Source organism: Podarcis muralis, chromosome 1 (assembly GCF_964188315.1).
Source record: "Podarcis muralis chromosome 1, rPodMur119.hap1.1, whole genome shotgun sequence".
In the NCBI taxonomy this organism is placed as follows: domain Eukaryota; kingdom Metazoa; phylum Chordata; class Lepidosauria; order Squamata; family Lacertidae; genus Podarcis; species Podarcis muralis.
This window is the reverse complement of record NC_135655.1, coordinates 132116848-132129720: the sequence shown is the minus strand read 5'-3', so window position 1 is coordinate 132129720 and position 12873 is coordinate 132116848. Positions and strand designations below refer to the sequence as shown.

The window sequence follows — 12873 nt, the reverse complement described above, 5'->3', positions numbered from 1 at the left end:
TCTCCTGCTCATCTCTAAAATCTTTATTCAGCAGTTGCAGTGCACACAGCACGTCTGCTCTAAAATTGGGATACTGTTGCAGGTTCCCATCGAAGTGAGAGACCAGACCGCCTGTGCGTCTCCCCAAACCAATCCCCTCTGGTTTGGGTGTCTGTTGCCCTTGCTTCGTAAGCACTTCCAACCTGACCTGGAGATCCCTGTAGGCGGCAGCTGCGTCCTCCTCTCTCTTCCTGGATGCGAGAGCCTCGGCATTCAGCTGTGACACTGCTTCTCTGAGTTCCGCTATTTGCTGTTCAGCCGTCATGTCGGCTGCCGTTCGTGAGCTCGCTAGTAGGCACCTGCTTCTCTCCTCTCCTCGAGGCTGTATATGCCCACAATTCTTAGAGACGGTGCTTACTGTCAGAGTTGCTTCAAGATCCTAGCTCACAGAGGATCACGCTAGCCAACGGTCATTAAGTAAAAGTCTTTATTGAGTTACAGTTTCCATTCTCAAGCTGCTGCGTGCAACTCTACGTCTAGTAGCTAGATCGGCGAAACTCCGTCTGAATCTCCGCCCCTTGTACACCAACTTAATATCCTAGCCCTGCTCCACCTTTTCCGCCTGACTGTTCTTCTCTGGGTCCCTCTGCCCCCCTGGGTCTCTTCCTTCCGGGATTCTTCTGACGCTGACCCCCCGGACCCTCCTGTCTCCTTGCGCCGGGCTTTAGGACCCGGCTCCCTTTCCGGGCTGCCTACTGCGCCGCCTTCCTGTGCATTTGAACTTGGCGCGCGCGCCCAACCTTCCACCTTCCGTCTAACCGTCTCTTCGCTCCCAGATGGAGGTGTGGCCACCCCTGACTCGTGCCCTCCCTCCTGTTGTGAGCTGCCAGCGCTTGCCCCCTGGCTCCCTTCCTCTTCCCTGTTCTCTGGCGGTGACGCTGGTCCCGATCTCCAACTGCTCTCCTCTGAGTCCCCTCTGGCTCTATCTTCCTGGGGTGCCCCCCTAAACTCCCCCCTTGCCTTGGCCACTGGTGCTCCTTTCTGTGAATCCTCCGATTCACTGGAAAGATTCGGAGATCTCGGGTCGTCGTCATCACTCATCTTTTCTTCTGCCTCCTCCCCTTCGCTCTCTGTTTCCTCCCTTGCCCTTGCCTCTGCTCCTGAACCCCTGACACTTGTGTTTGGGGCAGAGCTGTAGCTAGGTGATCTTGTGCCCCTGGCAGAACCGTCCAGACTGTGCCCTCCAGCCACGGACAAATTGGCTCTTATTTCCGCCCCTCCATTCAATTCACCTTCTATTTAAAACCATTTCTTATGAGGCAATAATCAATATTTATTGTGGACAAATGGTGGAGGAGACATTTATGGACACATTTTTAGCTGATTTTGCATGCCCCCCATTGCCTGCGCTCCTGGCGGGGGCCCACCTCACCACCTCCTAGCTACAGCCCTGGTTTGGGGGCATGTTGACCTGATGCTGGAGGACTCAGCTGAAAACAGACTATGAAGAGGCTTTCCTTGCAAGATGAGGCATAGGGTTCCCCATGCCCATGCAAGTGCCCATGCAAATAAGAGACCAATGAGGCTGGTTTTTTGGGTCAAAACAGGCCACAACTTTATTGAATACAGATGAAAAAGGTTTTGCTTGGGCAAGGGGCAATCAAAATACTTCCAGCCCACCCGCCAGAAGTGACGCATGGTCAATCCAGGCAGGGTTTCCTAAGACTTACATTAAATAGGGTGACCTTCGGCCCTGGCTCCCCTAGGACACGTGGACATGGCCACCACCCCTGGATTGCCCCAATGCCAAACTAGTTGTGATGATTGCTATGAGGTAGGCAAAACTACTCAGTCGGTGCCAATTAGCTCAGCGGGCAAATTACTACCCAGCCCCTTAAAGAACGGTGACCACAGCAATGTCTTTGAACCGTGGGTGGGTGGGCAGAATAAAAACCTGACGAAGAAACAAACAGGTGGGGGCTGCTTAAATGGGCAGGGGGTGGATCTGAGGGAAGCCTACCTGCTCCGTTGGCTCTGCCCCCTGGCACAGCCTGAGTCCCCAGCCTGCACCCCATTAGCCAAAGCTGGGTGCAGGCTAGGATCCAGTTCCTGATATCCGGAGGGGCTTACTACCTATCAGGAAGGGCACCACTGTTCCAGTTCCCTCGTCAGGGCCCCAGTGAAGCCTCTGCCATCCTGCAATGAGCGGACTTCCTTCCCTCTGCCCTTTTGATCCCCATCATAGAGCAGACTCTTGCTGTGAGTGCTTTTTCCTCTGTGCTCTATTACAAAACTCCCCCCATGGAACTTATTTGTTAGCAGATATGGCTAGAATTGCAGCCATGGATGGCTTTGTGGTGGGTCATTAACTTTGTCTTTCAGGTACCAGCCTTTCCTGTCTTAAAATGGCAGAAATATAATCATAAAGGTGACTCCAGCTGGGGAAAGAATGCATCTTCTTTGAAAATGTAAACACAATTTCCCCTCTAATATTTATTCTCCTCTGAAAATCACATGAATTCAGAGCCTTATTTTATTTATGGTTTAGGAAACAGAACAGGAAGTATATCCTGCAGCCATTTTGAATATGCATGCACTATTTCTTTTTATGTAGGAGAGGTCTACGAAACATTGTACTTGAATAAGGATGAGGTTCTAGATGCACAGCTGAGAGTTGCTGTGAGTGAAAGTTTTCTGGTTTTTTTCCAAGCCCCCCCCCCCCCCCCCGTGCTAAGCTGAGCCCAAGTGCTGGGGACTTATTGAAAAGCAAGATACGACACACACATTCATTTCTGAAATCACCAAGGCATCATCCGACCCAGCCATTCCATGCAATGACAAGTGATTGCATGTAGTGATACTTATACACATGTGATCCACCAGCTGCCCCAAATCATAGCTCAGTCAGCAGAGCATGAGGCTCTTCATCTGGGGGTCATGGGTTTGAGCCCCACGTTGGGCAAAAGATTCCTAATTGCAGGGAGCTGGACCAGGTGATCTTCAGGGTGGCTTCCAACTCAACAGTTCTATGATTCACCTGGAAACATCCTTTGTGCATTAGCAATGCCAGCAGCACTGTGTTCTATTTTGGTGCCTGGGACAAGGAGAATGTGTCTCTGCTCCTAGATTTTTCTGCAGCTTTTGAAACCATTGGCCATACTATCTCCCTGGACCAGCTCTGTGGGATGGGCATTGGGGCACTTCCCCTCCCCCCTCCCCGGTGGTTCCATTCCAACTGCAAGGCCCTATCTGGAGAAGACAACAGAGAGACTGTGTCAGCCCCACAGCCCTTGTGCTACGGTGTGCCACAGGACATGATATTGGCACCAGTACTGCTTAACATCCACCTGAAGCTGTTGAGAGTGGTCATTAGGAGTTTGGGGGCAAAGTGTCCTCAGTACACGGATGATGCTCTGCTCTTTTTCTCCATAGCATCTAACTCAGAAGAGGCTGAGCATGGTCTGGCTGCAGCTGTGAAATGGATGAGGTTGTGCAGGCTGCCTATACCCTGTGAGACCAAGGTAAAAGTTCTGGTATTAATTTATAAGGCTTCCTTAAGAACTAGGGTCCAGGATACCTTAAGGACTGCCTGGTCCCCAATATCCCTGCCTAATCATTGAGGTCCCCAGGGGAGTCTCTGCTAGTGTTCTTCCGTGGTTCAGATACATGGTTTATAAAGACTGGAAGCTGCATGTTCAGTATTGTGGGCCCAATCCTGTGGCACTCCCTCCTGGCTGAGATTAGACAGGCCTCCTCTCTGCTGAACACCAGGTGCTTGACAGAGACCTTCCTTTTCCAGCAGACATTCCCAAGGTACTTTTCCATTTCTAGGAGGAACTTTCATAGTTCTTAGTCTCTATATGGTTGTAAAATTTTTTTATGTACCATGCTTAGAAATTCTGATTATTTAGCAGTATATAAATAAATACCTGAAATGAATGAAGGAAGGAATAAATTTAATAATAGAACGAAAAGTAAAGATATATTGTCTGAGGCCACAGACTTAAACATCACCACACAGGAGGCAAATTGCCCACCAAGAAGACTTTGTCAATGACTTTCCATACCAGCAGCGACTGCAGATGTACAACATGCTAATTTTACTTATTCTGTTTTCTGCAGTAGGGGGAAATCTGGATTCAGTATGTGTTATATACTGAAGTTCTCACCCTGGGCCAGCAGGGGGATACTGTAGATAGTTCAGGTGCACATATGCAAATAAGGGATCGAAAGTGACGTTCAGTGATTGGATAGTTACAGAAAGTTGTTACAATTACGTTGCTCTGGAGCTCTCTATATAAGCAGGCTGGCTGAACAGTTCAGTTCTGTTCTGGCCTGTGAATAAACAAGAGCTGTTTGAAGAATCGCTGTGTCGTCTGATATGTTCACCCGCAACTTAACAGTGTGAAAAAGTACAGCCTGGCGCTTTGATGACAGAGGTTGTGTGGATGCTGCTAAAATTACACAAAAGACCTCCTGTTGGGAAGAGCCCTTCGCAGGCGCAGGAGGAGCCTCCCTGATTCAGCACCACTTTTCCAAGCAGCTGAAACAGGCTGTGAACTAGGGGTTGCTGTTGTTCTTAAAGTGGCTTGGCTCTCAGTAACCTCTTAAGTTTCTGTAAGCGACAGCAACGTAAATGGTTGTTGATCTACTACTTAGACCGTTTCTTTACCTGCCTCTCACTTAAAGGTAAAGGTAAAGGGACCCCTGACCATTAGGTCCAGTCGTGGCCAACTCTGGGGTTGCGGCGCTCATCTTGCTTTATTGGCTGAGGGAGCCGGCGTACAGCTTCCGGGTCATGTGGCCAGCATGACTAAGCCACTTCTGGCGAACCAGAACAGCACATGGAAACGCCGTTTACCTTCCCGCCAGAGCGGTACCTATTTATCTACTTGCACTGGTGTGCTTTCGAGCTGCTAGGTTGGCAGGAGCAGGGACCGAGCAACGGGAGCTCACCCCGTTGCGGGGATTCGAACCGCCGACCTTCTGATCGGCAAGCCCTAGGCTCTGTGGTTTAACCCACAGTGCCACCCGCATCCCATGCCTCTCACTTGTTGTTGTTGTTGTTTAGTCGTTTAGTCATGTCTGACTCTTCGTGACCCCATGGACCAGAGCATGCCAGGCACTCCTGTCTTCCACTGCCTCCCGCAGCTTGGTCAAACTCATGCTGGTAGCTTCGAGAACACTATCCAACCATCTCGTCCTCTGTCGTCCCCTTCTCCTTGTGCCTCTCACTTAGACACACACAAAACATCACATGTTATTTATTATGGCATTATCAAAAGTAAGCTTATTAATAAAAATGCCTACCATCACTCAGGAATAAAAGTAAGAAAGCCTTGGCCCCAGGCTTACAATCATCTTCGAACCAGAAGTGGGAGTCAGACATCGGCCTCACACATCTGTTTGTTTCCCTGTTTCCCAGCACTTTTTGGAGAGAGCGGTAAGTCAATCCAGATGTGGCTGATTGAAATGAGTCATCTTCACTAAGGCCAAAGTGAAGCATTAAACTTGTGGTCAGTTGTTTCCTGTTCTGAAACTGAAGAGGGCTGGGGCTTCTCGGGGGCAGGACAGGCCTTCTCCAAAGGCCAGGGAGGCAAAATAGAGCTCAGGCAACCCTGCCCTTTTTCATCAGCATCAGTCGTGGAGTGAGCAGCCTGTGCAGATTCTGTCCTGAAAAGATGCCACTGCCAGTCTCAGCTTTTTAATCCATGTCTGTGCATGGTGTGCCTGCGTTTGTATGGTTACTCATACTTGGCCCATTTGCAAAGGTACATTTAGGACATTTCAGATGCATCCCTAAGAAACTGAGCATGATCCAGCCAAAGCAACTTAAAATAAAAGTCCCATTGATTTCAATGGGAGAAAGTAAAGCACACGTCCAGCTCTCCCACTGTGTAAATGGGATTTAGGCCTTGAAATGCGAAAGACCTTCTTTAGGATCTTATTCATCTAGGTACATTTTAGAAAAACAGCTGAACTTCCACATCGATTGCAGACATCACAGGAAGATTCTTTCTGTTCACCTGTCTCTTCTTGCGTAACCAATTACCACTTTCAATGGCCCAACATAATAAAAATCAGCTGGATTACTCAAATGTAAGGAGTTGCTACTCTCTGTGGACAGAGCAGTCATATTGTTAACTAGAATGGAGCTCTCTGGCTGCCTTTAAGGCCCTCACTAGTTGCCAGTTTGTTCCCCAGCACTACTCAGAACTTCCTGAGAGTAAGAGCTGTTTGACAGTGGAATTTGCTGCCAAGGAGTGTGGTGGAGTCTCCTTCTTTGGAGGTCTTTAAGCAGAGGCTTGACAACCATATGTCAGGAGTGCTCTGATGGTGTTTCCTGCTTGGCAGGGGGTTGGACTCGATGGCCCTTGTGGTCTCTTCCAACTCTATGATTCTATGATTCTACTCAGAATGCTGCTTCTAACTTCAAGGTATAAAAATTAGATGATGGTCACCTGAAGTGGCAGCATTTTGTCCTGTCCTTTGGCCTGCTCAGCACATTCTTTCTGATGTGCCTGTTTAGTGTAAATGGTCTGGGACTAGGTTATATGAAGGTTGGCCCATTTCACTCCCAAGGACTTCCGGGGAGGAGAATGGCTGACTAGTTGTTGACGGTCGATGTGCTGCCAACTGAGATAATTATGCAGTGATTTATGATAGCCATTTATGATAGCCTTGTTATAAAGGCAGTGGAGATGCTACATGTTCTCATTCTTTATTCTCAATACATGATCTGTCAACATTCGGAAGGAGTTATGATTCCTCAAGTACATAGTGGACCAAATTTGGCTTCTGTCACCCACCCCACTGTGCCTGGTGACTTTCCAGTGAAGTGTCCAGCACTCATAGATTGCATTCTTTTTGTCTGGTATTACAAAATCTTCCTTCAGCTGGATTTTCATTCAACCTACATATCACAGAGTTCAGCTACTTGGAAGGAAAATGCTAATTTGGAGATTAGCAGTCTTTCCTTGTAAATATTTGTTTCAACAGATTATGAGATCAGAAATTCTATTCAGCTGGCAACAGGTACAAGCAAAATTTGTTATAGACAAATTCTTAGGAAATTTTATGGATCCTTTCCTTATCATTCAATTCTGCAGTGATTTAGTAAATTACCGTATTTTTTGCTCTATAGGACGCACTTTTCCCCCTCCAAAAATGAAGGGGAAATGTCTGTGCGTCCTATGGAGCGAATGCAGGCTCCTTGGCTTCAGCGATAGCAACGGGAAGCCTCCGAAGCACAGAGGGAGCGCTCCCTCCGTGCTCCGGAGGCTTCGCGTTGCTTTTGCTGAAGGCAGCTATCCGCAAGCCTTTGGAGCGCAGCAGGAGTCCCCCCCGCGCTCTGAAGGCTTGTGGATAGCAGCCTGCAGCCTGAAGCCCGGGGAGCGCTGCGCCAACTCCCGCTGCGCTCCCCGGGCTTCAGGCAGCTATCCACAAGCTTTCGGAGTGATGTGGTTGGTGCCGAGTCCCAGAATGTATGCAATTTAAGCAGGTGCACCCCAAAGCTGACATCGGAGGACTGTAGAACTTCACTGCGTAAGCTGTTTCCTTAGCACAAGGACTCCTAAGATTGAATAGCAGGACAGATAAAGGAGCCTTCAAGGAGCAGCTGGTAGTGCTCATTTTATTCCCAATAATTAATGCTTCAGGAGTAAGTACTGTATGTTATAAAGGCAGTGGAGATGCTACATGTTCTCATTCTTTATTCTCAATACATGATCTGTCAACATTCGGAAGGAGTTATGACTCCTAAAGTACATAGTGGACCAAATTTGGCTTCTGTCACCCACCCCACTGTGCCTGGTGACTTTCCAGTGAAGTGTCCAGCACTCATAGATTGCATTCTTTTTGTCTGGTATTACAAAATCTTCCTCCAGCTGGATTTTCATTCAACCTACATATTACAAAGTTCAGCTACTTGGAAGGAAAATGCTAATTTGGAGATTAGCAGTCTTTCCTTGTAAATATTTGTTTCAACAGATTATGAGCTCAGAAATTCTATTCAGCTGGCAACAGGTACAAGCAAAATTTGTTATAGACAAATTCTTAGGAAATTGAATGGATCCCTTCCTTATCATTCTATTCTGCAGTGATTTAGTAAATTAAATATTTGCAATGTACAAAGATATTATCAGTGGAATTGAAACCAAGGATCTGCCAGGAAGAGCAAATTTAGAATCTTGGCTTTGCTCAGTGAGATATGATTTGATCTTTCCATTTTTTTCCTTGCCATGTGGACTGCACACAATCTTCCAGGTGTGGCCTGACCAAGGCAGAATACAGTGCTTGTATTACATCCTTTGATCAGGACGCTATACCTCTGTTGATGCAGCAGAGAATAGCATTCACTTTTTTTTGCTGTTGCATCATACTGTTGACTCATGTTCAGCTTGTGATCTACTAAGACCCCTAGATCCTTTTGACATGCACTACTTGCAAGCCATGTGTTTCCCATCATTTCTGCAGCTGCTTATTCTTTGCTAAGTGTAGAACCTGACACTTGTCCCCATTGAAATTCTGTTAAGGTACTTTTGAATCCTGTTTCTGTCTTCTATGACATTAGCTACCCCTCCCAGTTTCCCGTCTTCTGCAAATTTGATGAGCATCCCCTCAATTCTTTCATCCAAGTCATTTATAAAGATGTTGAACAACAACGGGCCCAGGGCAGAACCCTTGTGGCACCCCACTTGTCACTTTCTCCCAGGAAGATGAGGATGGGTTTGGTTAGTCAACCAGCTACAAATCTACCTAACAGTGACCTTGTTCAACCCACATTTTATCAGCTTCTTCGCAAGAATATCATGGGGGACTTTGTCAAAAGTCTTGCTTAAATGAAGATATACTATATCCACAGCGTTCCCCTGATCCACCAAGCTTGTAACTCTATAAAAAAGGAAATGAGATTTGTCTGACATGACTTGTTTTTGAGAAAGCCATGCTGGCACCTAGTATCCTTTTTAAAGTGCTTATAGACAGACTGTTGAATTATCTGTGAGGAGGCAGCACCCGCCACCAGAAGATTCATAGGGAAGACCACAAAGCCAAGCCCACTCCAAACAGCCGCCCCACAACCACCCCCAAGTACAAGTGATTGGCAGTGGCAGCTGGTGGACTCTGGACTTCGTAGAGGTGCCTGGCAGCCATAGAGGTGCCTGGCAGCATGGCTAAGCTTTTCTATTTTTATCCTTCTCCTCCTCCTCCTCCTCTGCAAAGATACTGTGGGCACTTAAGAATTGCAGGTTTACAAATAATTAGCACTTAACTAAACTGAAAAGTGCCTTACTTTGGTTTAGAAGGGGTCCCTGCTATCATAATTGCTTCTTCTCTGGGATTACACCCCCCCTCTGGTTCTCTCCCTATTCTCCTCCTTTGCAAAGAAACAGTAGACTTTTAAACACTGCTCTTTTCTTAATGCCCTTCAAGCCACAATGACCGCATGTTGATCAGAAGTAAGGTCCACTTAATCTCATGCAGATTGCTTCCTTTTATGTGTGTGTACATGTGTGTGCAGCCCGAATTGGTCAATCTTAAAGTCAGTCTTTTCTGCAATGGTGACCTGCCTTTGGAGCTCTCAGTAGAGCTTTGCTTGGCACTAAGTCTACTGTCCTTTTGGTATCAGGTGAAAACTTTTACGCTTTCCACACCTTTTCGATTTCCTTTTGCAAATTGGATTTTATCTTGTTACTCTGCTGCTGTGTCTTTTTTTCCTTACTGTTGCAAATTTTAAGATTGACCTTTGGTCAATCTTAAAGCTGCCAAGGGATGCGGGTGGCGCTGTGGTCTAAACCACTGAGCCTCTTGGGCTTGCCGATTGGAAGGTCAGCGGTTCAAATCCCCACGACGGGGTGAGCTCCCGTTGCTTGGTCCCAGCTCCTGCCAACCTAAAGTTCGAAAGCAAGTCAAAAAGTGCAAGTAGCTAAATAGGTATCGCTCCGGTGGGTGGGTAAACGGCATTTCCATGCGCTGCTCTGGTTTTGGTGTTCCATTGCACCAGAAGTAGCTTAGTCATACTGGGCACATGACCTGGAAAAACTGTCTGCCGACAAACGCCAGCTCACTTGGCCTGTAAAGCGAGATGAGAGCCGCAACCCCAGAGTTGTCTGTGACTGGACTTTACTGTCAGGGGTCCTTTATCTTTTTTTAAAGGTGCCACACAGGACTATTAACAAGCTCCCCCCCATTTCCCCCCCCGACTCTGGGGCCCATTAGCGCAACCAGGGCAGAGCCTTACCAAGGGAAATGCCAAGCAGTTTTTAAAAATGTTCTCATTGAAACTTCAGTGCCATGCTCTGTCCTGTCCCAGACATCTTCCTAATAAGAGAAGCTCACAGAGATATTTCTGTTAATCTCTTGTTCTCTGGCCTATCAACAGCCCATTGTCATTGCATTTAGCTTCAGAAACTGCTTTGAGGATTAAACAATTAAGCGATACACACCTTGTTATTTATTTATCACTACTACTACTATTTAAGAATAACCCAAAGCTATCTCTGGTATCTCAAATGCAGCAATGAAGCCACATTGTCAAACACAACCTTGCACACACTACTTGTGCAACTTTTTCTTGTAACTTAAGAACTGAAACAAATCAATTTCCCTCCTACCAAAACTGTGGAAAACAATTTATTTGAACAAATTTTCAAAGTGAACATCTGTCAGTAAATCACAGGAATAAAATAAAATGAAGTGGTAAAATGAATATTGGTGAAAAAACAATAAAAGGCGCAGTGTTAAAAACAATTTCCTGTTTTGAAAAGAAAGGACACTGAAATCATAGCGAGAGCACCATTGGAAACACTGGATGAAATCTGTCCAAACCAGTTCCTGAATTCAATGTCTCTTTCATGAGTTGATGTGTAAACATAGGAACAATGTAAAACCTCAGGCTTTGAGGCATGGCAGGGGTAGCACCGACATGGACTTCATGTTGGCTGGAGATGGCCCTCCAAAGCCAAAAGGCCCAAACTCATGGCATAGGCTTTCAGGTTTTGTTTAAACTGGAATATCACTTTTGCAAATCTCAGGGCTCACCCACAATTTCTTCTGCTTGTCCCATAATTTCTAGGTACAGCTCCAAGTGGTTCTCCTTTTGTGGAGAAACCCTGCTTACTGCTGAATCGGAACAAACATAAATCTTCAGAAAGCCCAATTCATGTTTGTTCTGATTCAGCAGTAAACTGGGGGTTTTCCCAGGGAAGGCAGTGGGACGAAAGAAAAACCTCTTGACCTGTGCCTAGAAATCACAGGACAAGCAGCAATGTGAATGAGCCCGCAATATCATCATGTATGAACAACATCAGCTTCCTTCATCCCACCCTCTAGTTTGGGTAGATACTCTTGGGTTGAATCCTTCTGTCAAAGTAACCTACTTTGAACTTGATTGTATGACTCAAGTTACAAATTTAGCACTTTCCATAGTTGTCGTGGAAAGCGGTGACTATACCATGAAATGAACCTTATATTTCTGAAGACAATGTAATCTTTCAGGAGCTAAGTAGCCGAAACAGTAATTGTTACTCAACATGTTTCTTGACATAAAAATAAAAGAGCAGACAAATTTAACAAATTAGTTTGGCAATGAAATATAGGGGATCCTTTTATTTTGAGAAAGAGGACCCTAATATTCATGTGAAATGTGCTATCAACCTTAGAAATAAGGTTAGTGCATTTAAGGTTCTTTATGAACCCGGCTTACCTTCATCAAATATGGTACAAAAATAGTCATTTCAGTTACAGTTAAGAGAGATATCAAGTAGGGGAAAAATAAACCATCCTATGCTTTTCCCTGCAGGCTGGAAGAATTCATGGACAACAAAGAAAACAGAGCTCAAAAGTAAGGACATGGGTGGGCTATGGCTTTTTATAAAAAACATGGATCCAGCTGGCTGCTAACATATTATTTCTGAACACTTAGAATCTATATATTTTGCTCTTCCACTCCCACCTCCTCAGTCTACAGCTATTTTTCTGGAGACAGTTTGATAGAACACTCCCCTCAGCAGAGACTGGTAATCCGGCACTCTGAAAAGATGCCTCTCTCCATAGGCCACATCGTACTCTGCCGCTTTCCCAGTGACCAGAACACGCACATTGGGCTCATTGGCTTGAGTGCCAACCACTAGTACATAGATTTCAAGTTCTGCCCGTCGAGCCTCTTGAACTGCCGTCTCAATGGCACTGCTGGTGATGCCTTGAGAGTTGCCATCGGAGAAAATCAGAACTCTCTTCTTAGCTCCAGCACGGGCGGACTGCCGGTAGAGATTAGTGACAAAGCGGAGGGCTGCGTTCACGTCCGTGGCATCATTCATGAATTCCATGCTGTCAATAGCATTAGCAACCACCGTGTAGTTCTGCTCAAACCGCGCCTCCGCTTTCTGCTGGCCTTTGCCGCTGTACTGGACGACAGAAATGCGCACGGCATCCTCCGAAGGCTTGGCTGCTGTCAGGAATCGTTCTGCAAGGCGCTTCACAAACGTCTTGGTGGTGTTGAAGTTGCGGCTCCCAACGCTGGTGGAGCTATCCACAAGGAGTGTGATATCAGCTGGGCCAGCAAAAGAGACTAGAAAGAGAGGAGATAGGGGCTAACGACACTGCTGGAAATCTTTCAGATTTGGGTATGTGTGCTGTGGTCAATACCAGCATAAAAAGGCAGGGCATGGGGATTGCTCTGTTGGTATACAAGGCATAGAGGTGTTAATCTCAGAACTAAGTTTTCTGGAAACTAAGTAGTACATTTTCGGATGCAAAAGGAAACTGGACATCCCAAGAGGTACTGGTTGATTCTGAGCCAGACTCCTTTTGTGCCCCCTTTCTAGGCATAGCTCGGGGCTTTCCAGGCCTGTGTCCAAGTAGGGTTCTTGTTGTCCTGGCATTTCCCTTCCCCTG

At 46.5% G+C, this 12873-nt stretch overlaps 1 protein-coding gene across 1 annotated transcript in view; it reads right to left on the bottom strand.

Annotated features, from left to right (window-relative positions):
• Positions 1–10595: 10595 nt before the first annotated feature.
• COL6A1 (collagen type VI alpha 1 chain) overlaps positions 10596–12873 on the bottom strand; it is a 53106-nt gene continuing 50828 nt past the window's right edge. Inside the window, exon 35 of the mRNA XM_028703169.2 lies at positions 10596–12547. Within this exon, the coding sequence (XP_028559002.2) occupies positions 11937–12547 (611 nt within the window). The 3' untranslated portion in view covers positions 10596–11936. The remainder of the gene's footprint in view (positions 12548–12873) is intronic.